This window comes from Mesitornis unicolor, unplaced genomic scaffold (assembly GCF_000695765.1).
Source record: "Mesitornis unicolor isolate BGI_N332 unplaced genomic scaffold, ASM69576v1 scaffold26424, whole genome shotgun sequence".
In the NCBI taxonomy this organism is placed as follows: domain Eukaryota; kingdom Metazoa; phylum Chordata; class Aves; order Mesitornithiformes; family Mesitornithidae; genus Mesitornis; species Mesitornis unicolor.
The window spans coordinates 33,834-60,417 of record NW_010178473.1 but is presented as its reverse complement, the minus strand read 5'-3'; the positions used below and the strand labels follow the sequence as shown (position 1 = coordinate 60,417).

General features: G+C 41.0%; 2 protein-coding genes across 2 annotated transcripts in view; one reads left to right on the top strand and one right to left on the bottom strand.

The window, feature by feature from the left end:
• Positions 1-9,770: 9,770 nt before the first annotated feature.
• On the top strand, positions 9,771-20,535 carry LAMP1 (lysosomal-associated membrane protein 1; the record flags this gene model as incomplete). Its single annotated transcript, XM_010182473.1, has 8 exons — positions 9,771-9,886; positions 11,236-11,449; positions 11,555-11,716; positions 15,537-15,754; positions 17,402-17,524; positions 18,479-18,548; positions 18,719-18,889; positions 19,521-20,535. Coding segments are annotated over 8 exons (1,214 nt in total), but the record flags the coding sequence as incomplete, so codon positions are not given.
• A 1,790-nt stretch (positions 20,536-22,325) lies between these two features.
• The window catches only part of GRTP1 (growth hormone regulated TBC protein 1), a 37,966-nt gene continuing 33,707 nt past the window's right edge, over positions 22,326-26,584 (bottom strand). The window contains exons 6-8 of the mRNA XM_010182472.1: positions 24,786-24,958; positions 24,472-24,657; positions 22,326-22,825 (exon numbers count right to left, since the gene is read on the bottom strand). Coding sequence (XP_010180774.1) covers positions 22,736-22,825; positions 24,472-24,657; positions 24,786-24,958 — 449 coding nt within the window. The 3' untranslated portion in view covers positions 22,326-22,735. The remainder of the gene's footprint in view (positions 22,826-24,471; positions 24,658-24,785; positions 24,959-26,584) is intronic.

The following is a 26,584-nucleotide window of genomic DNA, read 5'->3' as shown; positions in this document are numbered from 1 at the left end:
GGCAGCCGGGAGCGCTCGGCTCAGCGTCTACGCTGAAGCCAAGGACAGCGCTCCGGGAGAAACCTGAAAATATGCCTTTACCTCTCACGGCGCATGGAAAGGCAGGGAATTCTGATGCCATTGCTGGGAAGTAGCTCTTTTCTATGGGGCCTGTACTACCTCTCTTAGTGGCTTTCACGTCACCATGGACTGAGTGAAATCTGAAATGTCGCTGAAATAGAGATTTTAGTGCTTTGGTGAGAAGGATTGTTAGTGCAGCAAGGCTGTTTTATGTGAAATCGTCTCTTGCTGGTAACTGCTTTCTTTAGGTTTCTTGCCTTAAAAACCACAGCATGCAACGCTATCAAGTTTCTGAAATGTGGCTTTGGCAGCAAAGGAAACTTCTTCAGTGGCTAGCAAAAAAGGTTCCTGAATAAAGCAGCGGTTAAGAGCAGTTATCTGTTGTCATTTAAGAGATTGTGACAACCTTTGAAACTTCTCTGACATGTCTTTGGTAGTAAATATCTTTATTGTTGTTGACAGTACTTCAGTTTCACTGAGCCTGAAAGATGTCACTCACAAAGGGCGCTGAGCAGTTTAAACATCCAGCTCTTGCGAGCCAGTCTAGAAAGCATAGTGACTTGCAGTGCCATCACACTCGCTTTTTAGGCCTGACGACTTAAGTGGCATTGAACTAGTCTTATAATGGGAATTCTTTGTACAGCTTGTTTAATATAGTTATGGCTTAAATGAAGAATTGCCTTTGTTTGCCTTCTAATCAGCTTGTGTCATTTTTAAGTGATGCCACAGATAATTTTTTCAGGGACTATAGTAGTCTTCCCGTGCTTAATTAGCAGCTACGAGCATAATTTGGTGCATTAATTTTGTCACTTTCTGGCATGTGAAACGCATTGTTTCTGCAGTGGAGGCAACAGGCTAGTTTATTTTACTACAGAGTAACTATATACTGACAACTGGGGCTTTGTGCCAGTGTAGTAGCTGGGTGTTTCTGTATAACTTTATCGTACAATCTTAGGAGAAAACTTTGTGGTGTAAATAGAGACTCCTCCTGAGAGTACAGATAGCCTCCTCTATCTCTCCTGCCAGTGCAGGGCTTGGGCTGTAATGAGGGGAGAAGAATATGAGATAATGAGAAGATATGAACTGAGTTCTTCAGCCGATTTTAGCCTTTGCAGCCTTTTAGTCGCCTGAGTGAATGCTGGTGAAGGGAAGGTGATAATCGCCGGAGGCTGAAGGATTAGCATGGGCGGGTCAGATGTGAAAGTGTGTTTGGCAATGCCTTGACTTTGGGACAATAGAAATATTTTTTTTCCCTCCAGAATATCTCACCACACCTCACTTATTGCTTCAGTTTTCCATTCACATTTAGCAGCAAGCACTAAGCTGAATATTTCGTATGTCAGCATTAAGGATTTTGTGATGCATTTCCTCACAAATACCAAAAGCGTGTATGGGAAGAAAAAAGATTTAGATAATACAGTGATAAATGCAGGGAGAGGGGGCTATGGGAAATGAAGTACCTCCCTCCAAACTTAGCTGCTGCTTTTTGAAATAGGAGAGAAGATGGTGCTTGTCTGCTGTTGAGCACGTTGGGTCGGTTGGGTTGTGCGCCAAGCCCAACAGAGCTGGTTGTGCTCTTTGAGTCCTAGAGCACCTGTAGATTTTTCCCTTACTGGAACACAAACACATCAGAGAAAACAGTTCTTTGGAAGTAAGTTCAGCATCGGATGTGGATTCAGTATCAGTGAGTAAATAATGAAATGTCTGAGATTTGAGGAAGGAAAAATGAGTTTGAAAAGGTAGCATGGTGCCATTTCAGGGTTATTGACGCATAATCCACGTGTTTCCATTGCACAACTCTAGTCCAAAGGGGAATTTCAAATGTTGCTACCGATGCAGGGATAGTTAAGAGAAACTTGGATAATAAATTGCAGCCAGTGAGTAATTTGGTGTTGTATTGTTTTCCTCAGTTTTGGCATTGCTAGCAGTATGAAACTGAGGCCAAGTATAGAGTAGTTTTCACAAAATTAACTGCTTTTACATTGTGTGACTTTCGAAACATTGCTTTTGCAAATGCTGCCCTTAACATAGTGTTTGCTCGATGGCTTCTTTGAGTGTGTTGACACAGTCTCTAAGGATCTGAGTGTGTGTGCTGGTCCCAAGCCTGTCATCATGTGATAGGGTACTCAGCTTTGGCTTGGGCAGCTTTTCCAACTTGTAAAGTGACTTCTTACTCGCTGAGTAAGAACTCTGCAGGCTCCCTGACACGCTGCTGTTGAGATGTGCTCCCAAGGTTCCCGTTCAGGCTGACTTAGAAGTTTCATTTTTGGTGTAACCTGCTTCTAGATTGTTCTGTAGTAAATAGGATGATTTATTATCGGTAGCAGATGATAAACTGAAGAATTATCTCTAGGTGCAGAGGAATGCCACTGAAAACAAAGATGGATATTTTGTTGAGAAGTTAACTACTGTCACCTCTGTTAAGCCTTTCCATGTCTTAAAGATAACTTATTTCTAGCACTAAGAAGGCATGCCTCGTCTTTGCTTGTTGCAGCTTAACTGTAACAGTTTGTCTTTTCTCTCAAGACAGATGTTATTTGGAAATCCTTTGAGAAAGCATGGTGCCATAAGGAATTTCTTGGTACTTACTCTCTTAAGCTTGGCTGGAGACCCTTTTAGGTATGTGTGTGGCAGTATTTACAACAGCTGTTTGAGCACTTTATTGCATTAGCTTAATTCTAAATTAAAGGGCTACTATTTTAAAATATATCTTATGTTTTGGTAAATCAGGCTTCCATATTTTTTGTACATCTGACTTCAAGGTGGATCAGTGTCCCTGTCATCTAAGGGTAACTGTTTCTTAACCTTCTCTGTCACTTGCCAGCAACACTGACTCGGTGCTGCTTTTTCTTCTGTAATTCAAAGTGTGAGAGTATTAGTAGCACCCTGGCAGTAGAGTACAGAATTCCAAATGTGGTTCAGCTCTGAGCAGTGGGCACTTGTCTAGCTGCTCCCTCCCTGGTGTTAAAGCTTGAGCACAGTAGTCCACACTTAATACATATAGTTTTCTTGCATTCAGTGTCATTGGCTTCTGATTTCTCAACAAGGCAGAATTATGTCTGGGGTGAGATCTGCTCTCTTCTTGCTAGGACTAGGAGAGTGGTTTACTCGAGCAGTTGGTTTATTATCTTTTTCCCAATATCCTTTCCTCTGGGAAAGCTTTCTCTTCAAGTTGTCAACACAGTGTTTCTTCCTCCAAAACAGTAGTTGGGGCTGGCAGCTACCTTGAAGCATGTGTGTTACTTGTGTGGTGTGATAGAGCAGCGCTAAGGAGAGCAAATGCAAAATAAACCTATGTGAATACTGAAAAGGGTCTATCCGTGGCAGTTCAGACCTCCTGGGAGACTCATGTAATCAGCTGCTGTAGAGCTATCCCAGGACTTCCTTCCTCTAGATAGGAAACCTTAAAGGAACTTCATGTGACTAAACTTGGTGCAATTGTGCAATTTTCTGGCCAAGTGGCAAGTGTACAGCTGCTAAATAGCCTTTCATTTTTAATGCTCTTGTACTTTTATAAATTAGTTTATAAAGACAGAGGTTATTCATCTGCAAACTTGAGCTGAGAAACAAAATGTTTACCACCTTAATGGAAATAAACAATGTAAAAAATGTAATCTGAGACTGCCTGAATTTGCCCCTGTTAGTTGGCAAGGGTGCATTGTCTAGGGTTGGATCAGGAACTTGATATAATCAGGTGCTGCACCCGCACCAGTGCAGCTGATTCTCTTCTCCCGTAAAGTACTCTCATCCATTCTTTAAATAAGCTCTGTTCCACCTTTCTACCACTGTTTGTGTTCAAGCGTGTCCAACAGCAGTTGAAGTGAGTCCAGCCTTGTCTTTTGCTGGTATACTTTTCAGATAGCCAGTATCCAGTCTCCTGAGTCCATTTGTGACAGGTAAGTGTAACTCATAATTCTATGAAGACCATTCCTATCTCACACAAAGTGGTTCATGCATCAAGTCTCTCATGGGATTTTCTTGCTTTTGGTTGTACCCCAGAAATGTTAGTGTTGGTAAATAGTGTGATCTTTCAAAAAAAAAAACACCCAAAAATTAAAAGTTCTTGTTTGTTTCTGTACTATCCCAAGGTAGTATATATCCTGGATTCTAAGCAAGTGATCTTGACTTGGCCTTCTGAGAAAGGACTTGTATCAACTGTGCCTCTGGGAGCGGGGCTTAAATTAGAAGACAAGCGATTAGAGGAGAGCATCACTCCTCTGGAATTTTTCCATTCTCTTCTCTGGCATAGACTTAGGAGTCTGATGCAGTGACTAAGGTCACCACTTTGTTCATAAAATGACACTGAGATGACAGGATCATTCAGAAACATCAGAATGAGTAAATTAGTGGGCACTTCTGTTAACATGTACAATGGGAAATAAACCTTCAGATAAGAACCAGCACTTTTTATCTCCTTGGATTAATGCCCCATAGATAGCAGCGTTCACTGTGTATACCCTAACAACATCTGGGCCAAGGTGCAGGGCAAACAGCAGTGCTGAAGCTTAGGTACAGGATGATTTTGTAGTTCTGGTGTCTCTTAGTGAGCATCCCTCACTTCCAAAGTGCTGCTGTGCGGTAATTACAAGGTAGGCTGTAGCCAAGCAGAGTCTTTGATGTGTATGACCAGGCTGCGATGCTTTGAACCACTGTCACAGTGCTTGTGGGGATCAGTTGGACGAGCTGTGCTGCAGCCAGCCATGATTTTCTTTCCCAATGCCGTAGTCAACGTAACTGCAGGCAGTCCCATCCAATAGGTATCTGTGTCGCTTAAGCCATTGATGATGTGGAGTATGTGCCCAGGTGGATTTGGATGGCTTTGCTGTCCTTTATTCCAAGAGGAAAGCAGAAAAATACTAGAGTTTTTCATTTATGCAGGAAATATGAATACAGTAACAAAACCCAAATTACATAAAAGTAGCTTTTTGTGTTTGAGATCCTTGTCAGTGTTCCATGTTTCTAATAGAAATAGGAGGCAAAGTAAATCATTAACTATAGTAACTGAAGTCCTCTTTGCAAGCAGTGTAAACAATTGCCATTAATATATGCTCACCTCTTTTTAGAGCACAGCAACCATTAATCTTTCTCCCTTACTAGGTTTCCATTATATGAGACAGTAACCCAAGGGTAGCTGTGCTTGCCTAGCAGGATTTCAATTATAAAAAGGTTAAAACCCAAAAGCATCCTTATGTGGTCAAGAGGTTGGGAAGCCTGCCATTCTAAGAGTCATATTCAAAAGGACTCAGATTTAGACTGTTCAAATGTGCTAGATTGTTTTGTTAACTTTGTTTTCAGCTTAAAACAAGCATAACCTTTTGAGGTAGATTTTTTTAAGATAAATTGTTATATAACCAAGGGAGTCTTAGTCTTGTTTGAATTGTTTATTGTAGCTCACACACTCTGCTTGGGGTTTATGTAGGTATGTTAAATAAGGGATGCTGGATTTAATTCAAGTAACGTATCTAGCTGTGGCTTCAACAGTTTTACCTTCAATTTTTTTTCTTGCATGAGACTATAATTTCAGAAATGAGATACAAAAGGAGAGATTATTTTATGATTTTCAATTGCAAATATGCAGCTAGAATAATTATGTAAGCAGCCCTTTTTCAGTATCTATTGGAGTACAAAGGAAGCATCTGAACTAAGTGAAATTTCTTTCATGCTAGTACATTTTTGATGATTCCTGTACTAGTTGTCTGTAACATAGTATTTCCAGCCAAATGAGTGATGAACTTGACAAAACGTTTTGCTATTGAAAAGTCTAGGAGCTGTTCAGTTGTGTAACTCTGAAGTACTGCGCTTGCTCTACCACAGTAGTTTTCAAATGGGATGCTCCAGTTCATTAAGAAGAGCATTTAAAGACTAAAGTTTTAATAAGCTGGAGGTTGTATCAGTTTTTGTGTTAAATAACAAAGAACAATGTTGTTATGAGATATACAAGCAATATTCCCAACTTGTAGATATGCCATGATAAAATTGAGCAAGACTTTATGTAACTTAATAGAAATATTCCCAGGACAGATTGATTCAACATCAGTTTGCTTTTCTATATTCTTGACATTTTGACTGTAGGCTCTTTCTATTTGTGGGCTGGTGATGATTCATGCATTAATCACTAGTTGACACTGAAACTGCCTTCACAAACTCAACAGCTGCTTTCCTCCCAAACCCAGCGAGCTGTTCCTCTGCCTTAAACTGGTTGGAGTGAGGAGTAGGCAGGACCTTCTTTCCTTCAGTCTCCTGAATTGTTCCTCAGTGCTTTTTTCTGATTTTTCTTCACCTCTATATCCCTTATGTTTCAGTTCCATCTGTGTTTTTCTCTGTCTCTGCCCCAAGACCGTGGAAGCAGATGATGCTGCAGCACAGTGCTGTCTGATCATCATCCTTGTGCATGTCGGCTTAGCGGCACTGAGACAGCCCTCTTGTCACTTCAAGGACAGCTCAGTGTCTCGTGCTTAGTGCTTCTGTCTCACCACTGACACTGCAAATCCAGCAGTTGCTGAATATTTCTTAAGAAGGAATTGGGCTTTATAGCATCTGTTCCACATACACAAAATCAGGATTCATATCCTGGTGTAAACTTAACCTTGCAGAAACCTAGTAGTTATGCAGGTGGTATTTCTTACTGTTTGTTCACACCCCTTGTTCTCTACTACTTAAACTTACTGAGGGTGATTTGTCAGCTCTTCATTCCCAGAATCCATCTTCCATTTGGTGCTTTCTGCTACCTTTGCGTTGTCTTTTGTTCTTCTCTGAATGATCTGTAATGGGCAGGTCTGTCACATTTCTCTTTGTCAGCAACATTTTCTTAATTGTTTTTCAGTCTTTTCTTACCCCTGTATTTTTAAAGAAGTTACTATTTTCTGCTTGTTTTGCTGCTATCCTGGTTTTACTGGGATTGAATTGTAGAACTCAATTTTCTGTTCAGCAGAGCTGCATTTCTGAAAGAATTGCAGTCTTTGATTTAGTGAAAACAAGCTGGTATTACAGCTTTAGCTGGGATAGTTATTTTCCCCATAGAAAGTATGGAGACTTTGTTTTGGATTCGTGCTAAGAAGAATGTTGATAGCACACTGAAGTTTTGGTTGTTGCTAAGTAATGCTTACACTAATGCAAGTTTTTCAATTTTTGTCTGCACCTGTGCTCCTACTTTATTTTGGTTGTTCCTCCCCATCCCCCACCAACTCCTCCCTGCACATGTTGAGGGAACAAAAGCCCAGGGTTTTCCAGGACAGATAATCAAGAACAGATGACCCAGGTGTGATCTAAGAGCTGGCCGGCAGAATATATGCTATACCGTAACCATCATGCTCACTATAAACTGGGGAGTTTGCTGGGGGTGCCCTTCTCTGGAAGGCTGCTGTCCCTAAAGATCTCATCTGCCATTCAGTTCCACTCCCTCAGTTGGTGACCATCGCATTTTTGCTGGAGTGTTACTGGGAATGCTCAGCCAGGGTTGCTGCTGTGAGCCGAGTATAACTTTGATTGCTTTACTATCATTATTCATATTTTTATTACAATTCTTATTATTTCAGTTTGGTTTATTTTAGTCATTAAAGTTGTCTTTATCTCAACCCATGAGTTTTGGTTGGCTTTGGTTTCTTTGGGTTTTTTTGTTCTGTTTTTACTCTTCAGATTCTTTGCCCCACTGAGGAGGCTGGGGTTGGGGGCGTGAGGGGCAGTGAGTGGCTACATGGTGTTTAGCCACCTACTGGGTGAAACCACGACAACTGTCTATTACTCGTTTATTTGTGTCTCTAACATTGCCAAGTTTTTTTAATAACTATCAAACAAGGGAGCCAACGTGCACACTGAAGACTTTCATTCCAGCATGTTTTCCATTAGTAGTGTCAATTCAAGTAGCCATAGACTCTTATTCCCTGACTCTGCGCTGTGCTAGAAATCTTGAAGAAAGTCTAAGCAGCTTGCCCTTGAGAAAATAAGTGCTTAGGTAAAATGTAAACAAGTTCCAGATGTAAATTTAATTGAAGGAAACTTCCGTGCAGAGAAGTATTGTTTATTTCTAGCACTGCACTAAACTGCAATAAATACCATTTTCTTTGTGAATATATGTTCTTTAGTGCATGTTATGAGCTGGACATAAAGTCAAAGGCAGGACAATTTTCCCTTGGAATACCAGTTTTCTACACTATCTTAAGGAGTTTCTTTCTTCTGTCTAGCTGTGGTTTCAAGTCTAGACTCTTTAAACAACTGAGTAAAGTGGAGGAATTCCAGCTTAAGTTTGACCTGCTTTGATGCTGGGGGAGGATATATTGTTGCTAAGGGGAAGGCAACAAGGGAAAATGTTTGCTGAGTGCCAGAGAAATTGTTTCCAATGCGTTCTTACAACTGAAGTGCCATCTACCCAAGCTGAGCTAACATAAGTCCATTTTTTCCTGGTAATTTTGTCTTAATACAATTACTTGCACCATGGTTTTGTAGTGAAAAGTTTTAAAATTGAGACCTGCTTTTTGAAAACTTCTTGGGGAGGGAAGATAGCTAATGATAATCCATCAGCTGTATCTTTTTGTTATATCAGTAGTTGACTGGCTTAGCATGTTTGACTCTTTAAAGCTTATTTGCTTGAGATAAATGGAGTGGTTTATGTCTTGCAGCTGCTTTTTTTTCAGGTTTTCTGCAAGTGCAAGCTGTTAAAGTGCTAGCATGAAAATGGTGCAGGCTTTTTGCAATGAGGTTTGCTTTGAATGTGTGTGTGTGAAGACAGATTGAGAGTCAGAAAAATACAGTGCTCTACAATAAAGCACTCTGAACACCTTGGTGTAATTTCAGATCCAGGAGCACTGTCCAGTTAGCCCTTACTGCAAATGAAGTATGAGATAACCAGCTTTCTGGCTGTATCTGACCTCCTGCAACATGTGTCACCTAGGTGAAGCCTTGTTGTCAGTGGATGCTGGCCTGAGTCTGCGCTGCTGTCAGAAAGGATAATCTCATGCTCCTCTCGCCACATGTTCTTACCCTGTTAAGTCAGTAACTGGTGTGGCCAGTTGTCCTGGAGTGGGGGAAAAGCAATGGTTTTGTCAGCATCTCGGTCTGAGGTTAGTTTATATCACTCAGGAAAACATAACCTCTGTCAGTGTCAAGGTCTTGGCCCCTATCCTCCTCTCAAGTGCAGAGAGTGTGGTGACATTTAATAGAAGTTCTCCTGGCAAGGGTGACATGCTCAGTCATGCTATTTTTGGCAGTCCTTCCAAAACATCTGCAGTCAATCCTAGCTTTCTAAATGCTGCATTCAGCACATGTACAGCTGAGTGTCCTGGTACAAGAGGAATGAAGGGTGTGTGGTGTGCTGGTGGGGGGAAGGCCGAGTGCTATAGGCATCCAGGATCAAATCTGCTGAATCAATTCTGGCTGAAGCTTGCAAAATAGTTGCTGTGTAGGGTGAACACTGAGTAGTTGCCTTGAACGGTCTGACTGGTGTTTATTGCAAGATTTTCTTGTCCTCTGAGGACCTAGCATGTCAACAGTTTTGGTTTGGGTGGCTTTGTCTTTTTATAAATGGAGTCTTAAATTTGTCCTTTGTGTGTTAGTGATTTTGAAGCTATTATAGAGACTGTTAGTGCCCAAGCTTCCAAACTCAACTGCTGTTTAGGATGTACTCCTAAAGTGTACAATTGTAAGCATTTGTCTCTTTGGGATCAAAAAATAAAAACTTCCATGACACTAAGTTCACCACTTGTCATTTTTAACAGGGTTTTTACAGGCTTCCTCTTCATTTGAGGTGAAAGATGCAAGTGGTAAGGTCTGCATAATTGCTGATCTGACAGTGGCCTTCTCAGTGGAGTACAAAAGCAGTGGGCAAAAAGAGGTAAGGGGGTTATCTCACTGTTTGTCTCTTAAGTTGTGTTTATGAAATGTGTGGTATTTCTGCATGTGTGCAATATTTAAACTTTGAACAAATATTTAAGCATGAAAATACGCTTCAGCAAAGATTTGCTCCGTCCCACTCGTGTTGCATCAACTTTTCTTTATTACTGATGCTGCCTCTATTTAAACAGGGTTAACACTGCCTGAAACCACCAGAAACAATGTGTGTGAAATTACTTTTGTGACTGAAATTCCTCCCCAGTCCTGTTGGTAGCTAAAATGGCTTTCATTGGAGTAGCAAAACCAAAAAAGTTTCCAGTCATCTTTTGGTGAACTTAACTTGGTCATAATTACATGGACTAAATCTGAACTGAAATGGCCTTTGGCACGTAGGTTTTAAACTTCCCTGAAATCTGATTTTCCCATTGAGCACATCTCTAGCTTTCAGTGCATCTACAGGCTAGCGCAGTGCATACAAGTTCCATGTTGACAGCAAACACCTGTTAATGGAAAGTTAAGACTGTTATTCTCAAGTAAAGAACTGCTTTTCAGTTTACTTTTTTAGTATCTTTACTACTGAATGGGAATTGTGGATTATCTATAGTCTCATTGCAGCTGCGTGTTCTGAGGCACTCTCGTTGAAGTTGATTTTTTCATAGACATTGATGTCATTTGAGATTAAAAAAAATCTTACTGCTTTGCTAGTGGTGCACTTGCTGCGTGCGATTGGAGGTGGGAGTTATATTGCATAGTCCCCTTTTTCAGTGATCTGAAATCCTGCTGATACTGGTATGCAAGTTTGCATTCAGAGGTGACAGCTTTCATGCCATGCTTTTGGCTGGTTTTTCTTGTAAGCAGTAAGCTCATAACTTTCCAGCAAATACTGTTTTGGTCTTCAGGTACTGAGTTACTTCTCAATATGTAATAAACTCAAAGTACTGTAGCCTAACTGTGCAGGCTGTGCCATTTGCTTTTGTTCTTACTCAATTGTAGTGCCAGAAGCAAAGCTTAAATTTTCCAGTTTTTCACATGTCTGGAGTTTGCCAGATTTGATTCACTTAGTATAGAAGTACTTGCAAATTCATCATGCCAGTGTGGGGGGGGGAAAGTCTAAGAAGTGCTGTGAGTATGTACTGTTTTGTCTTCAGATTTCAGACAACAATATTCTTAGAAATCCAAGTGTCAGTAAGCTGCTACTTGCTATATACAAGGATATAAATAGACATCTTATAGCATATATGAATGCCAGCTGTATGTTTTATAACATTGTCATAAGATATTTAAAAAGCAGTAAGGAAAAGTTGTTACATCATTCCATTTATCTGTGTTGTTTTGTTTTCTACCCTACAGTTTGTATATTTTTTTCTTCCTCAAAATGCTACAGTAAAGCCAGAGAGCTCATGTGGTACAGGTAACACATCTCATCCAATTCTGGTATTGGGTTTTGGAGCAGGACATTCATTAAGCCTGAATTTCTCAGAAAATGCAGACAAATACCAAGTCGAAGAGCTAGTTTTCCACTACAATTTGTCAGATGCAACTTTATTCCATAATGCAACTGCAGGTAAAATGAAAACTTCCTGTTCTCATTGTATAACCCTTCCAGATTTATTACCAGTTTGTTTTTGTAAATACTGTTACATACTAACACAATGTAATCTTTTTACAGGAGAAATAAAGAAAGTATCAAGTAAAAATATTTTTGAGGCAAATCTGGGCACAAAATACAGATGCATCAGCTCCAAGCATGTCAATATGAAGAATGTGAACGTTACTTTTAGCAATGTTACTTTGGAAGCCTATCTCACAAATGGCACTTTAAGTTTGAACAGTAAGTATCTTGTAGCAGAAAATGAACTTGGTGAGCTAATATTTCCAATAATAGGTTATTTCTTTTTAAGTCCTGGCTAATCATATTTAGACAGGTTAAAACTGGATCTAAAGCTCTGATAGCAACATCTTTGGAAATAAATAGACCTGCTTCACATTTTCTCTGTTGATCATGACTAGAAGATAGTGCACTGTGTTCCAGTGGGTTTCGTACCAGGTATTGGAGGATGTTCCTCCTGTTCATGATTATTTATGGGTGTAAACACATGCTGCAGTAGGTCAGCTGGGCACATGGCCAAAATCCTAGTTGATGAAGTACCTGATACCTTCCAAGTATTATGCCTCTGCCAGAGTAGTTTGAACCAGTTACTGTATGCTCTGGGGAAAATTAGGGATACAATGGCGGACAATAGAGAGCTGGTCTGTAGGGAGCAGATGTATACACCTTCCTGCAGGAGGCCTTATATAAAAGCTGTAACAGTGATGTTCTCTCTGTCAGGCTCCATCACAAAATGACTTTTTGTCCTGATTGGTTGTACTGAAAAGCATTTAGGAATTTCACTGCTATAATTAGAAGACAGACTGCTTCATAGTGTGTCCATGTCCTTTGCTTTTGTGGCAGCACTCTTCAGTTTACGTGGCTCTTGATGTTTGATCACCTGTGGTATCTTAGGGTGTGATAAATCTTTGCCTTACTTTTAGGGCAAGTAAGAAGTCTGATCTTCTCTAGGAAATGTAGACTGTTTCTTGTGCTGTTACTCCCATTTATGCACCTGTTGAAATTAATCTTAAAAAGTAGATAGTGCTGGCATGTGAGGGATACATTGAACAAGTGCCTTCTACAGGGAGTATCTATACCATGTCCTGTGTCTCTGAAAAGTACCTTGCCTGATGCATGGTAGTACCGGAGCTGACTTCTTTTATGGCTGGCTCTGACTCAGATTTCAATGTGTATTGTTCTTCTGATCTGTCTTTTCCATTCAGTGAACTAGTTTGCAGCAAAATATGGACCTATATCTATAATTTAAAAAAACCAACCCTGGTTTCTATTACTTCAGTCTTCAGAACTATCTCATTTTTTAAATACGATGTCTTGAGCCAGTTATTATACTGGATAAGCATGATAAGTGATCAGTTATCAGCAGGCTTGAACATAAACCATGATACTAGGAAAAGCTGTTTTTTAACTTCTATAAAACTTCAGTAAAATCTCCCTACTGTGTAATAATTTTCCTTTTAACACCGCCTGTTATCTGTTCTTACATAGTCCTTTGATTAAAAAAAAAGTATATATAGCCTTATTTCAGGAGCATGATCCTTAGGCAACACAAATTTGTCAGCATTTGTTTTCTTTACTGTTCCTAATTACTTCTCTTCTTTGTTAGAGTAATACGAACACTGTATTTGCTAGGATCACTTCCCCAGAGTTACCTTTCTCCATCCTGTAGTATCACTGTTGTGATGAAACTATTGTTCCTCAGAAAAAACATGATTTCCTGTCATCCTGAGGTAGAACCATAGAATGTATTGGGTTGGAAGGAACCTTTAAAGATCATCTGGCCCAAGTTCCCTGCAGTGAGCAGGGACAATGTTACCAGATCAGGTTGCTCAGAGCCCCATCAAGCCTGACCTTGAATATCTCCAGGGATATGGGGCCTTTTGCCCCAAAAGATGGATAGACACTCTTTGGTCTGAGTTCAAGGAGTTTTCTTTCCACATTCTTGTTATTCTTTTCTTCAAATTATCATCATCTCTAAGTTTTTATTACTGTCTTGGGACTGCTCCCAGATATTTTTTTCCTATTCCTACTGTGTAATGAGCTCTCTTTTTTGTGTGTGTGTTTGAGTTTTTTTGTTTGTTTTTGGTTTATTCAGATGGTTAAAGAATTCTTACTTTATACTAAAAAATCTTGACCCTGAAATCACCTTGTTCTTGTCAGATCAGTTCCTTCTTTCCACTCTTGTAGGCTTGAGACTTCCCTATCCTTTTGGCAGCTGGTTATTGATAAACTTTAGATCTGGAATTCTCACTTAACTTTTTTTTCCACTGCAGCTCCTTCATTAGTGGATGTTTCTGCCAGTGATCTTGGCAGGGCTTACTGAAGGGAAGAAGAGTCAGTATTCAGTGCATCTGTGTATCACTGGTAATGGTAGCTTCTGTTGATGTACCTAGAAGTTAGTGACTGAGGTTATGGCAGTGATTATCTGCAGCTCTGAAGAAAAGGAGACTTAAATTTTATCTGTTGGTAGTTTTGCCAGCTGCTTTCCTTTAACTGTCGGAAAAAGACATAAGAATTTGTCTCATCTCCAAATCTGTTTTGGAGATTACTAGGAGCTATGCTGTAAATCAGTTCAGTACTGTATCAAGACTCCACCTAGGACAAATGTCCGCTTGTTTCCATCTCTACTAAGTTGAGTAAGAGGCTGTATGTGTTTGTCTTGCACATGGAGGGAAATTCTCTGATGTACCAAGTAAAGCTGCCATTTGGTTTATTTGCTTGAAAATTAACCCATTTTGGGACCTAACTAGTATCTATTAAGTCTACAAAAGATAGGGTCATTTCTCCATTCATCTGCCTTCCCTCTGCTCTTTGGCTTTCCAGAAATGGAGCAGAAATAGGAAAGCATGGTATGTTGGAGTCTGTGTGAGTTCAGGTGTGATCAGAGTTCCTCTTTCTGAGCCATAATTGAAAGCGAAGTTGCTGTTTAAGTTCAGAGGCTATTTATTAGCTAGCTAGTATCTGCAAGATATGCGTGGATTAAATTTTAGAAGTAGGCCCTCAGAGTCAGAACTGCTGCTGCAGTTACTGTCATCCTTATAAAGCTGCAAGCTGTTAGACCTGGAACGTGGACATGGCCTTGGCTTGAAACATGGAAGCCTCTACTACGGTTGTGTCTTTGCTGTGACCTTTGGTTTTGGCTTAGATGTTCAGTGCAGTAACCTTCTTGGCTCCCAGATCAAGTAAAGATCTTTCTGCCAGGCCTTTCTGAGTACTCTGGCAAATAAGTTGGAGTCACTGTTTGTTCTCTCACCTTTTGCCTTGGAAGTTGCTGCTGAACTGGATGAAAAAAGAAGGCAGTCTTACACATCTTCACTCAGCATTGTACCCCTGGCGGTGGGTGACTACTAATGCAAGACTAAAGAGGAGGATGGGCATGAGACCCAAAGGGAGAGGATACAGCAAATCAGTTGCCATCAGAAGCAGTGTCTTAGAGTCCCTTTGTTAAGGACAGAAGAGCCACAGCACTGCTATGAGGACTTGAGAAGTCCAGCAGTATTTTAATGGTACTGTGGGTATTGCCAAAATTATGACATAGGGTCCTCGCAACCTGGTAGCATGACTGAGGGAGAGAGGGGGAGGAGAAAAACACAGCTCCTGAGAGGCCACTTTTAACAAAGGGAAGGAGAACTGTTCCTCTGCTTCTGGCACACGAGTGTCCAGAGTGTCTGAGGGGTTGTCATCTCAGCCTTGCTGTGAACATACAGTGGCAACGCTGGCTCTGACATAGTAGTGTCTTATTTGTCCTGACTTGATGGCAGAGTGAAATGACGGACATGAATAAAAGCAAATGCAGTCACCATGAACTTCTGTACATAACAGCAGAGGTGTCATTTTCACATGCCAGGTTTTAAAAGTGTCTCAAACTTTGCAACAAGAGTTAAGTAATGCTCTACCATTGTGTTTCTCTGCTTCTCCTCAGTTTCTCTTCTGTTAAGAAAAGCTATTTGAAGTTGTGTCCTCCTTTCCCTTGAGGATTAAAAAGGTAGAGCGTCCCACAGCTTCATTTTGTTTGGTAATGGCTGTTCTCCTTTCTCTCCAGAGACAGAATGTGCTGAAGATATGATGTCTACTACTGCTGTAGTGCCTACAACTCCTAAACAAACTACTAGCCAGGTTCCAACAACTAGCCCTGCACCAACTGCATCGCCCCCAAATCCTGCAGTTGGTAAATACAACGTGACTGGTCCAAATGGAACCTGTGTACTTGCCTACATGGGATTACAGCTTAATATCACCTATCTAAAAAAGGATGAAAAGGTACATTTTATTCATTCTTCAGAGCCTTCAGATTCTTCCTTTGGGGAAAACTTAGTAAATTATTATAGGCTTTAAAAAAAAATAATCGCAGATCCTTATAGTGTGCATCCATGATTGTCCTCTGTTTGAATTGCTTAACTTGGACTGGACTAGTGACAATTCAAACAGTTCTCTTCTACTGCAAGTGTTCATTAAAGATTTTTCCACTCAGTAAGAGTACTAAACTTCCGCAGAAGCTGTAAAAATTATCAAGAAATGAATAGGGGAATCCTGTTATCAAAGATGCCATCTAAACAGACTTTTAAAACTGATAAATAAAATACAGGAATTTGGCCTGAGGCATCTGAATGAAAACACTGAATGACTATTAGAAGGGGAAATTATTACTACTGTGAAACTGGGCAGGCTTGTGACTCAGTTAACTTCCAGCCAGCACTGAAGAGGCTTGGGCTTGGCTTTAATGCTTGAAAGCTACTCAGCGGCTGATTTTCACAGCAGAAATGCTACATGGTTTATGTAAGATCCAGCCCTGGCACAGGTTCTTTCCCGCCATTGTTGATGCAAAGCCCAGCTTGCCACCCCGGTGGACAAACCAGTTATCTGCTAACTGGTAAGGCAAAGTTGTGAGCGTAATCTCAAAGGGTCAGCAAAACTTCATGTTCAGTAAAGCTTTGTTATAAGGACCTTTGATCAGAAGCTGCTTTTTCCAATCCTGTGGTTTAATCTGAGGTTATGAGGACAAGTGCAGGCAAGCAAATGATGGCTGCTTTTGTGTAGTTTAAGTTGGATCCCAGTGATAAAGGACCCAGTGTGTGGGGAGGGTGGTAGCTGTATAGGATTTTAGCTGCTTAATGCTGTATGTGGTGATGCAAAGGCATTTGTTGTGTTTATTTATGATGATGATGACTGAGAGGTAAAGTATGAGCACTGATAGCTGGTGTGTAGCTGTACAGTAGCTGGTTATGATGGGCTGTTGTTTTAGCGACATTAGTTGTGTGAAAGTCCCTAAGCTGTGTCCTGTCACATGGCATTCTGGCTGTGCTAGAACAGCTGATTTCCAGTGTAAGGACCAGTAAGGAGGTGGCAAACAGTTGACCCTCGTGACTTTGGAAGACCTAAGAGCTACTGAAGGTTTCTGTTGTATTGCTTGGGAAGTGCATTTAACCCACAGCCTTCTGCAGATACAGGACAGTATAAAAATAATGTATGACAGGCAACGCTAAAGCATTTTGAACTGAAGTGATGTGCAAGATGACCATGCTCACAAGGAGTTCCCTTATGGCAAAGCAGTATCTTATAGCTTGTTGCCTCCTGTGCAGTGGTGGTTACTGATGTTTTTCCTTATGCTGCTAGGACCAAAGAAGTTGAGTGTGGAGAAAGGAGCAGGTTATTGGCCTCAGGCCGTCAGGGCTGCAGAAAGCTTTGTCAGGCATGCAAAGATGCCCTTTGGTCTCTGTACCAGCCTGGTAACTCAGGTGTAGCTTACACCAGCCTGTAACTTGCACATGTTGCCCAGCTGTCTGTAAAATGTGTGGGCAAACACAGCACTGCGTGGGTCTGAGTACAAAAAGCTAGAAGCCGACTGAACATATGGTGATGTATTAGTCTACTCATGTGTCATACATAACTGGCCCTCTTCTCTCACAGATGGGATTGGATCTGCTGAATTTCGTACCACGTAATACAACTTCTTCTGGGACGTGCGACAATATGTCTGCCTTCTTGAATCTGACTTTTGAGAAAACAAGGGTTATCTTCCACTTTGCATTGGTAAGAATCTGTCGACAAATCGTGTAGGGTCTGCAAGACTTCTCATGTGGGAAAACCCACTGGGGAAAGTACAAGAGAAAAAAGATGCAACTACAGGAAGAAAATTGTTTTTAATACTAGGATTTAGAGGGTTTAATACTTAGTAACTGTTGTAAGGAAGGAATATTTACATGTGTACCTACATGTATGTATAGACAACCATCTGTTTTGTTTGGAATGGGAATTTCTGTTAAGATTATATTACCTGCTCTAAAGCTGCTCGCCCAAACTGGGAACAGTTCAGCTGCAGCAGAGGAATAGCCTGTGACTAATAGGCATCTCATCTGATTGTACAGGTCTGGAACTGGATTTAAGTCCTCATTAATATTCTGTGTACAGCCCAAGAGCCACGTGTGCTTGTGTTATGGGCTCCTATGATGGCTGGAAATTCTGTTCCCTGCGGCTCTGCCCCTGTGCTGTATTAGAGCTGTGTATCCTTGAGGACTGAATCCACTGTGCTTGTCAGCTTCATGCTGCTTTTAATGCTTGTGGGACTGATCAAACGTGATCCCCCAGGCCTGTTACTATTAAATGACTCCCCACATCTGGGGGGTACTGAGGTGCTTTAAAGCTGTGTCTGTAGCACAGGTCAGATCATTGTACTGGCCTGGGTCAGGAATGGGTGGGACTGCACCTTTAGTGTGGAGGTCAAGTCAGCAGTCTGAGGCGTGACAGTGCCCCTTTCTCTGCTTCCCTGCGCTCCCTCAAAGTCATTTCCCCTAAGATGCATACCTTCTGTAGCTTTTCTCTCTGAAAGAGCAATTAAGCTCTTCCTTTGGATGCTGATCCCAGTTGTGTGACTATCCTTTGAAAACCTTTCTCAAAATGCTTGCAGAATTGCACCAGAATGTTAACAGTTTGTTGTACATCATTAGCTTTAATGATAACTACTGGTTTGGTTTCTTTTTTAAAAAGAACACAAGCGCTGAAAAATTCTTCCTGCAAGGTGTGACTGTAAGCACGACTCTGCCTTCTGAAGCCAAAGGTAGGGACTTCTAAGAAGTCAACTTTCAGTGACTACTACTATAAATATTAAGGGTTGCCTGCATTAAATAACATGCTAGAAATGTTGGAGATGAATGCATCGAATTTAAGCTCTATGAGCTTACAGCTCTTGCTCTTCAGGATTCTGTAATAAGGCTTTCTCTCCCACAGTTCCCAAGTTTGAAGCATCGAACAACAGCATGAGTGAGCTGAGAGCTACAGTAGGAAACTCCTACAAGTGCAGTGCAGAGGAGAATCTCCAGGTCACCGACAAAGCCCTTGTCAATGTGTTTAATGTTCAGATCCAGGTTTTCAAGATCGATGGAGACAAATTCGGGACAGGTAAGAGGTTTACACTGGGTTGGGGGAAACTTAAGATTTGTGAAGAGCACTTTGGTATAAAGATATAATATTCTGTAGTCAAAAGTCAGCTTGTGAGTGCCATGCTTGGTCTTTACATGCCACATTACAGATGTTGTGGGGGCTAGTGCGGGAAGTATGTAAAAAGCTTTGAAATACCTCGGACTTGTTCCTTGTGATCCAAAGAATTGTTAAGGAAGAGCATTAACTTTCCCTCCTGTGTGCACACAGTTGTATGAAAGGGGCAAAGTTCTGGGAAGTTCCTGACTCTTGGTTAATGCTGTCCTTTGTGACTGTGGTTAAAGCAAAGCGGCTAGGGGAGGAGTCACTTGGATATGTTTATGATAGCTAAGCTTGTGCATAACAGTGACAGCTCTTGAGAAGAAAACAGCTATAAGAAATCTCTATATTGTGCATACAACTAATGCTAGAATGATCATAGTTACTGAATGATCATAGTTACTGGACTTGGCTTCCTTGTGGTTGTTGGCAAGCTAGGCTAGAAGTTATGAGCCAGTTTAATCTGTGTGCTGAGAGCAGAAGGTTGAAGTTACGGCTATAGCCATCTGTTGCTGCACTAGTGCCTAATGTGGGTCTTTTTCTCTCTCTTCAGTGGAAGAATGTCAACTGGATGAAAATAACATGCTGATCCCTATCATAGTTGGTGCAGCCCTTGCTGGTCTTGTTCTGATTGTCTTGATTGCTTATTTGATTGGCAGGAAGAGGAGCCACGCTGGGTATCAAACAATTTAATGACTTGCACTAAAACCCAGTGTAGATGGAAAGCAATTGCAAGAAGCTGGGAAAAAACCCCCACACATTTCCCCTGAGCTAAGATTGATATTGTAAGGGAACACCTTTTCTTGCAAATTGCTTCTTCTTCGAGTCTGCTTTATTAAATGTGAAATCATCTTGCAGCATTTAACTATGCACAGAAATAACTTCTGAAAATTCTGGTGTTTAATTTTGCTAACTAGTTGAAATATTTACCCACTTAGAAACAAGCTAAAAGTTTTTAAGGGTGCTTTTTTGGAATTGGCATAAGGTGATGTCAGCTAAAGTTTCCAGAGAGGGATGTTGCTAATTCACACTGACTCAGTTTCAGAACTCTTAACAAAGGGAAAAGGCTCATTCTTTGTACTGCTGCCACCCGGGGATGATGTTAATGATACTGATGATTCATTTAAAGAAATTTAGTAACAACTGACAAAATGGAAATTTAAGATCTATACTCCACCTCGTCTCTTAGGTGTGTATTTTTTACTAAGCTTTAAACTCAATGCCTGGCATATGCAGGGTGTGAACAACGCAATACTCAAACCTTACAGGAACTCTTTATGATTGGACAACTCCCCTGTTTGATATTTTTGATGCTCTGCCGGCTTGTTAGGAGCTGGTACTTTTTTAAAATGGGTGTTATTTTTATTTACGTTTTTTTGTAAAGTGATTTCAGTCTCTTCTGTTGGAAGGTCCAGAGAGATCCTGTTACTGCACATGTGTACAATATAGATCTCAATCTGCTGATTCTCTTGCTTTAAACTTGGCTGGGGGGTTGTACACTTTAAGGATCAGTTCTTATGTATGCATTGCCTGTAACAATGCTAATAAAGACACTTTTTTTCTGTATATCTTAGTGTTGCTGGTCACTGAAAAACATTTGACCTTTTCGTAAATCCTGAAATCTTGGTTTTGCTCTACTTTGGAAGCTTTCAACAATCCTTTATTTGGAGTAAGGTTAAAGAAATATTTAATTCTTTCTCTGTGTGGCATAAAGGTGAGGCTTAACTGTGTGTGTGTCTTTGGAACAGTGCCTTGTTTTGGACTTTGTGGGTGGAAACAGGTAAAGCTTCTGCATATCAGTAACCTGAGCTCTGGAGAACTGAACTCTTCCATTAAATCGCTGCTCGCTGAGAAATGTCAGTATACTGCTCTGCCCTGTTAAGCAGCTCTTTCTGAACATGCTGCTAAGACACTTGGTATAAGGGCTGTGTAAATGACATTTTAGGTTTCATTTTGAAGCTGGGCTCTTACCAGAGTAGGAAACATGTCTGCTGAGGTCTGCGTGTGTTGCAATGTGCTTGCAAATGAACTTTTGTGTTTAAAGCTTCCGTGCTTCACCTGTGGTGCTTGTTTGCTGCTTGGGTTAAACCACAACACTCCTGCAGTAATGTTTTGGTGTTAACAGTGCTACCTATACAGGGCAGGAACCAAGGCAGTCTGAAACATTGCACAGAACACTTCTGACAGGGACAACTGAACACACTTTGGACCATCTACCCTGCTGCCTTGAAGGTACCTGGAAACTATGGAGTTTGCCAGTGGTGAATAAACTAGTATTTCCTAATAAGTCTGGTGCTGCTAATATCCATATGATTTAGTACTCAAGGAAAAATGTCTGGTACCATAAAGGATTAGATAGCTTGGTATCGTACTGCTGAGTTAGCTGTCTTGCGTAGAAGAGCACTCATCTACTTCCTCTGAAAAGTGGCTTTTGGTTTTGGGGTTTGTTTTTTATTATGTTTCCCCTGCTGAGGGATGAGAGAAACTCAGTCTGTGGGAGCTGGGAGCATAAGCTGCCCTTGGCAAGGAATTAAGATAGCTTGGAATAGAGACAGAAAACGAGTGTGGTGTTAAAAGGTGAGGCTTTCCGCAGTAGTTCAACCGGGAGAATAAAAAGCCAAATTGCTGGCCTCTCCTCAGTTGTCTTCCCTCCCTTCCCCAGCAGGAGGACGAGGGAAGGGATCCGACCACCAGAGGGCTCTGCAGGGACAAGGAAACAAGTGAGGGACACCCGGCCTGGCTGGGCTGGAGGTGGCCAGCGCCTGGGGAAGGGCTGCTGCTCTGCTCTTCTGCCCGGAGTAGGAGATTCAGACACGCATTAAGGTGCAGCTTTGGAACTGCCCGATGGCTGACCCTGTCAAGGAAGTGGCTATCTTTACATGTGTTTCTCCCCAAATCTTTAGGAATACAGGAATTTGAGGATATAGCACCTGTAGGGCAATCTCAGCACACCAGCACAAAGTAGAAGTGCAGCATCTGCTTTCAGCATCCTTTACAACAAAGTGAGAGATGCTACTTCCAGAATTGAGTCAAATTGCTTGTTACTTGCTGTGCTAGAGCTAGAAAACCCCAAATAAGCATATCAAATATTAAGAGTCATTGTAGAGGAGTTCTTGCTGCTGCTTTCTGTAGCCTGGACTTGTGCATGTTGCTCTCTTTATCTGAAGAGCTGTTACACAGCGCTAGTGAGGATAAATATCACCTTCTACTTGGCCTCTTGCCCTGCACTCTGCCATTTTTATGGAGTTTAGGTGATAGCAGCAAGGAAAAAGGGAGACTGCTTTATTTTCGCTAACTAATGGCAGTCAGGAAAAAAATCAGATATTTTACTCTCTTCACACCAAGAAACAGGTTCTGACAAATTAAATTAATTTATTCTGTACAAATGATAGCAGTGTCACAGTTAATACAGTAGGAAGGATATGTAATTTTATACACCTGTTTTCTTTTACCATTACAAAATGCCCTGAAAACACAAGGACAGTGACTGCTTTTTTTTTAAAAGGAGTGTCCTGACACTGATCACATTCTACTCTGAAAACTTTAATCCTTTAAAAAAACAACAGACAAACCAAGAACAGAACCACCAGTTCCAGTTAGGAAGTCTGACATACAGTACAAAGTGTTAACAACACTTACGTGAAAGGCAGGAAAAAATTGGTCAAGTGTCAGTTAACTCATGGAAAGCTTAAAGTGTGCTTGAGTCAGTGCAAGTAGAGGAATGTGTCAGTTGCTGCAGTATCTGCCCCCCTGCTTAAATCTGGGGCGTTATCCCTGAGAAAGCAACTTCTCTCTGCAAGTCTCTCGGAGTCTGTTGATTGTTGCCATGGACAAGCTTCCAGGGTCCGTGAATATTTTCTGGGGGCAAAAGGAGAAATTTCGTAGTTAAAATGCTGGCTTTGGACAGCAGGCTGGTGGTGTCATGTCGTTCTCTGAAGTGTGAAACCCCTGCGCTGATACCCATGCTGTGAAACCCTTACTGCTGTTTGGCCTCCTTGTAACACGGCAGCATCTTCCTCTACTCTGCTGCAGCTCACAACAGTTAAAATTTCTGCCTGAACTAAGCTATGAAGCAAGCTGCAAGATCATGCACTTGAATCCAGTTAAGATGTGTAGGGTCCTCTGTTCTCTGTGTTTGTAACTGAAAACTCTGGAGATAAGATTATAAAGGAGCCAGTTCTGAACAGCGTTCTGGTAAAGCAGCCTGCGTTCTGTTAAACTAAAAGCTAAGTTCTTGTTCAGGGGAAGGGAGGCATAAAACACTCAACTGTTACAACCTGTACAGGTATCTGTACCAAAAAGTACCAATAACCAAACAAATCCAAACCCAAAAGTACATGTTTTCAATTTACATAAGAACCCAACCTAAATTGTTTATTCAGTTGTCTCAAAAGCCCTCTTACTACAGTAACCAACACAGTTAAAATGAAATGTTTTATTTGAGGGTAACTGAAAGAAGAGGGAACTGTATTTTCTAAAAACAGCTGCTGTAAAATGTATTGTAATTAGAGAGAGGGGGAAGGAGGGGAAAAAAGTCCTTCACAAGGACAAGTGTTTGTATCAGCCTCTGAACTGATGCTCTCATGGCAGTTAACATGTAACAAAACCCTTATGCTTTTATGGAATAGGAAACCCCTCAAGCATCTCCCTTCTAAATTAAAGCTGTACCTGTGATTTGTTTTTCCCTTGTCAGACTCACAAACACTATTAAGTTCAGCTTATTTTTCTTCTATATGAGCGAAACTGAAATGTAACAGGAATGATGTTGTACTGTGAGAGTCCTATGCACAGAGCTCTGAGATGAGCATGAAACTCTCCTGGGGGCAAAGGTCACCTGCTGGGATGTAGTTTTGTGCACACTTAGCAAACGATGATAATGGAGTTATTTTTTTGCAGCTACTGTCTTTTACATTTCCATCTTCTGACTTAAGCTCTGAACATAACGCTCCATACAGATCTAGCATCCAACCTATTAATAATTTACAAGAATAATTCTTAGTCTGCAGATTGTCATAAGACTTGAGTACTCAACTCCATGGGTTTTTGTCTGGAAGTGAGAACCCAGTGCTACCTTTTTGTTCCAAACAGAATGCTTTGTGTTCTGGCACTATGAAGATTTGTCAATGTGAGTTTAAAACTCGCTTTGTGTCTATTCTCCAATAGTCTCTTACAATTCATCTGAAAAAACCACAGGAACACAATCCATTGTTCACTGGAAGAATGCACTAAAGTTATTTTCTCTTTGCCCTGTTAAAAAAGGCAAAAAGTGTATTTTCCCCCTGTATGATAGGTAATGGGAATGGCTTAGTGTATATAGGTTTAGAGAATAATTATTTAAATTCTTTAAAAGGTTTGCTTTTCTTATATAAAAACGTTCTTCATCCTTTTGGCAATCCCCACAGATACATGCCCCTCAACTGTATCCATCTTTTTGACTGAGCAGAACATTTCTAAGTCAATCTTGGTTTTAATGTGTAACGACTAAAAGCTGCAGAGAATTTTACCTGCATGAAGCTGTGACACTCAGTTACAAGTGTTCCTTTGGTGATCTGCTTAAACTTGTCACAGATGTCAGGGAAATTCGTGGCTTCCAGAATAAAAGCTTGGTGTTGCTTTATTAACGTTAAGGCCACGCGGAAGATGATCTTTGAGCCTTCGTAGAATAAACAGTCCCATATTCGGAGCACAGTCTGCAGGGAAGGAGAGAATTTGCGTTAGAGCTCTGTAATTGACAGTGAGTAATTATTACTAAAGCGTTGCAAGTTAAGTAGCAAACAGTGATGAGTGTATATTAAAAGAAGTTTATGTCACTGATTACCTCTACTGGAAGGATGTCAATGAACAGGCATATAAACCAGCGTGACACCACAAGGGTCCACATGACGCCGTGTCTTTCCATCAGCTCTGCCACAGCTGGCACTTTCATTTTCACCAGTTCTCCAAGGACTTCCTGATCCGTTTTCAGACCCAGCATTGCAGGGCTGTAGTAATCTTGGGGAGAAGAACCCAAAATTTAGGAATCTGTAGATTTGATCTTGCCACAAAACTGAGGAGAATGGCCTGTGCAGCTGAGCCTGTGGATCCCAGGCTGAAGTAAATTAAACCACGCAATGAAGATGTCTGCACTGTGGTCATCCCTCTACACAAACACTTCATTCATGCCTACCAAAGCATCTTCTTTGGTATTTTTTGGCAATTCATTCTTTCCTTCTAGAGGAAGGATAATCGAGGTAGTTTTTAACTACTAGCTTAAACTAAAGAAATCTTACTACGATTTAAACAGTTTAGCATAACCACTGCTGCCCACTTCCTAGTCCATGCATTACCCAGACAGGTAACTAAAAAAACACCAAAACCCCAAAAGAACCCATAGTGTTTAGATTGGGTCCAGTCACAAACTGGAAATGTGAATTTCTGGATGTGTCAGCTGTGCAGAGGTGCTGGAGGCCAGACACCACTGCTCCTAGGGTATGGCCTAGCCATTGGGAGTTTCTTTTTCTCTGAGCCAAGGAAATCGTACTTTCCATAGAATAAATCCAAAAGGAAGTGAATGACAGATCCCCCAGGCAACATCTCTTCCTACTGAATTTATCTGTGAGAAATTGGCTCGACATCTCCTGCACTGCTGGTCACTGCACTAAACAATTACATCCAAAATGAAGAAAAACAGAGCACGCTATGACTGATACTCCACGTACATAGGGTAAGCATTTTCATTACCAGGCTGAATAACAAGCACCTCAGGTCTGTAAACAAGTAGTTCTGAGTATACTTAAGGGAAGAAAAAGATTACTTTAGCTTACAAGAGTTCAGCTGGCCCAGCAAGGGACAAGACTTACACAGATGTTTGAGGAATTCCTATTTTGGGTTTAGATGTGGACAGAAACATTTAAGCTGGACTTGATGGCTCCAGCCCTGGGCAGCAACCCTTGATGGTTCACTAGTGCTTTGCTGACAAGCCCTATGTCATTAACATTATTTACTGAAAGAAATAACTGGTAACACAAGCACCTTTCTGTGTGTTTCTTTCCTTCCCTGATAGTAAAAAGCTGCAATCCAGGTTTCTCTAATTGGGCTGGTTTCTGCCAAGGTTCCCAGGCACACACAGCATAGACCACCAGATCATGTGAAGGTGAAGGAACCAGAAAGAGCAAAGTTTAAACACAAATACGTTTAAGATATTCAAGTTATGCAGTACATTTATAACCACTTTAATTTTTCTAATGAAATCACAAGAGCAGTTTAATACTCTGCTCTTTTCTGTGTCAATGGTTTTCTTGAACAGACTTCCTACCCTAGGAACTATTTGCTCTACATTTGTCCTGTCCAAACTGCAGAACACTCCTGGGAGGTTTTTATGGTACTAATGAACATCGCCTTTAACCTTTAGGAATCTACACTTTTGTCTGTGGTCCTTATTTTCTCTGTTCCCATTGAAGAACAATAGGGAAAACTCCTCTACAGACATAATTTAGTGTCACTGTATACATTCCTTTAGCCATTTGCCTTTCAACTGCTTGTAGGGAAGCTCTGAGTGCTAAACCACAAGTAATCCCATGAAAAAGTGTACCAAAAACAAATGGAGTCACACCATGACCTCAAAGCCAACACAAAACC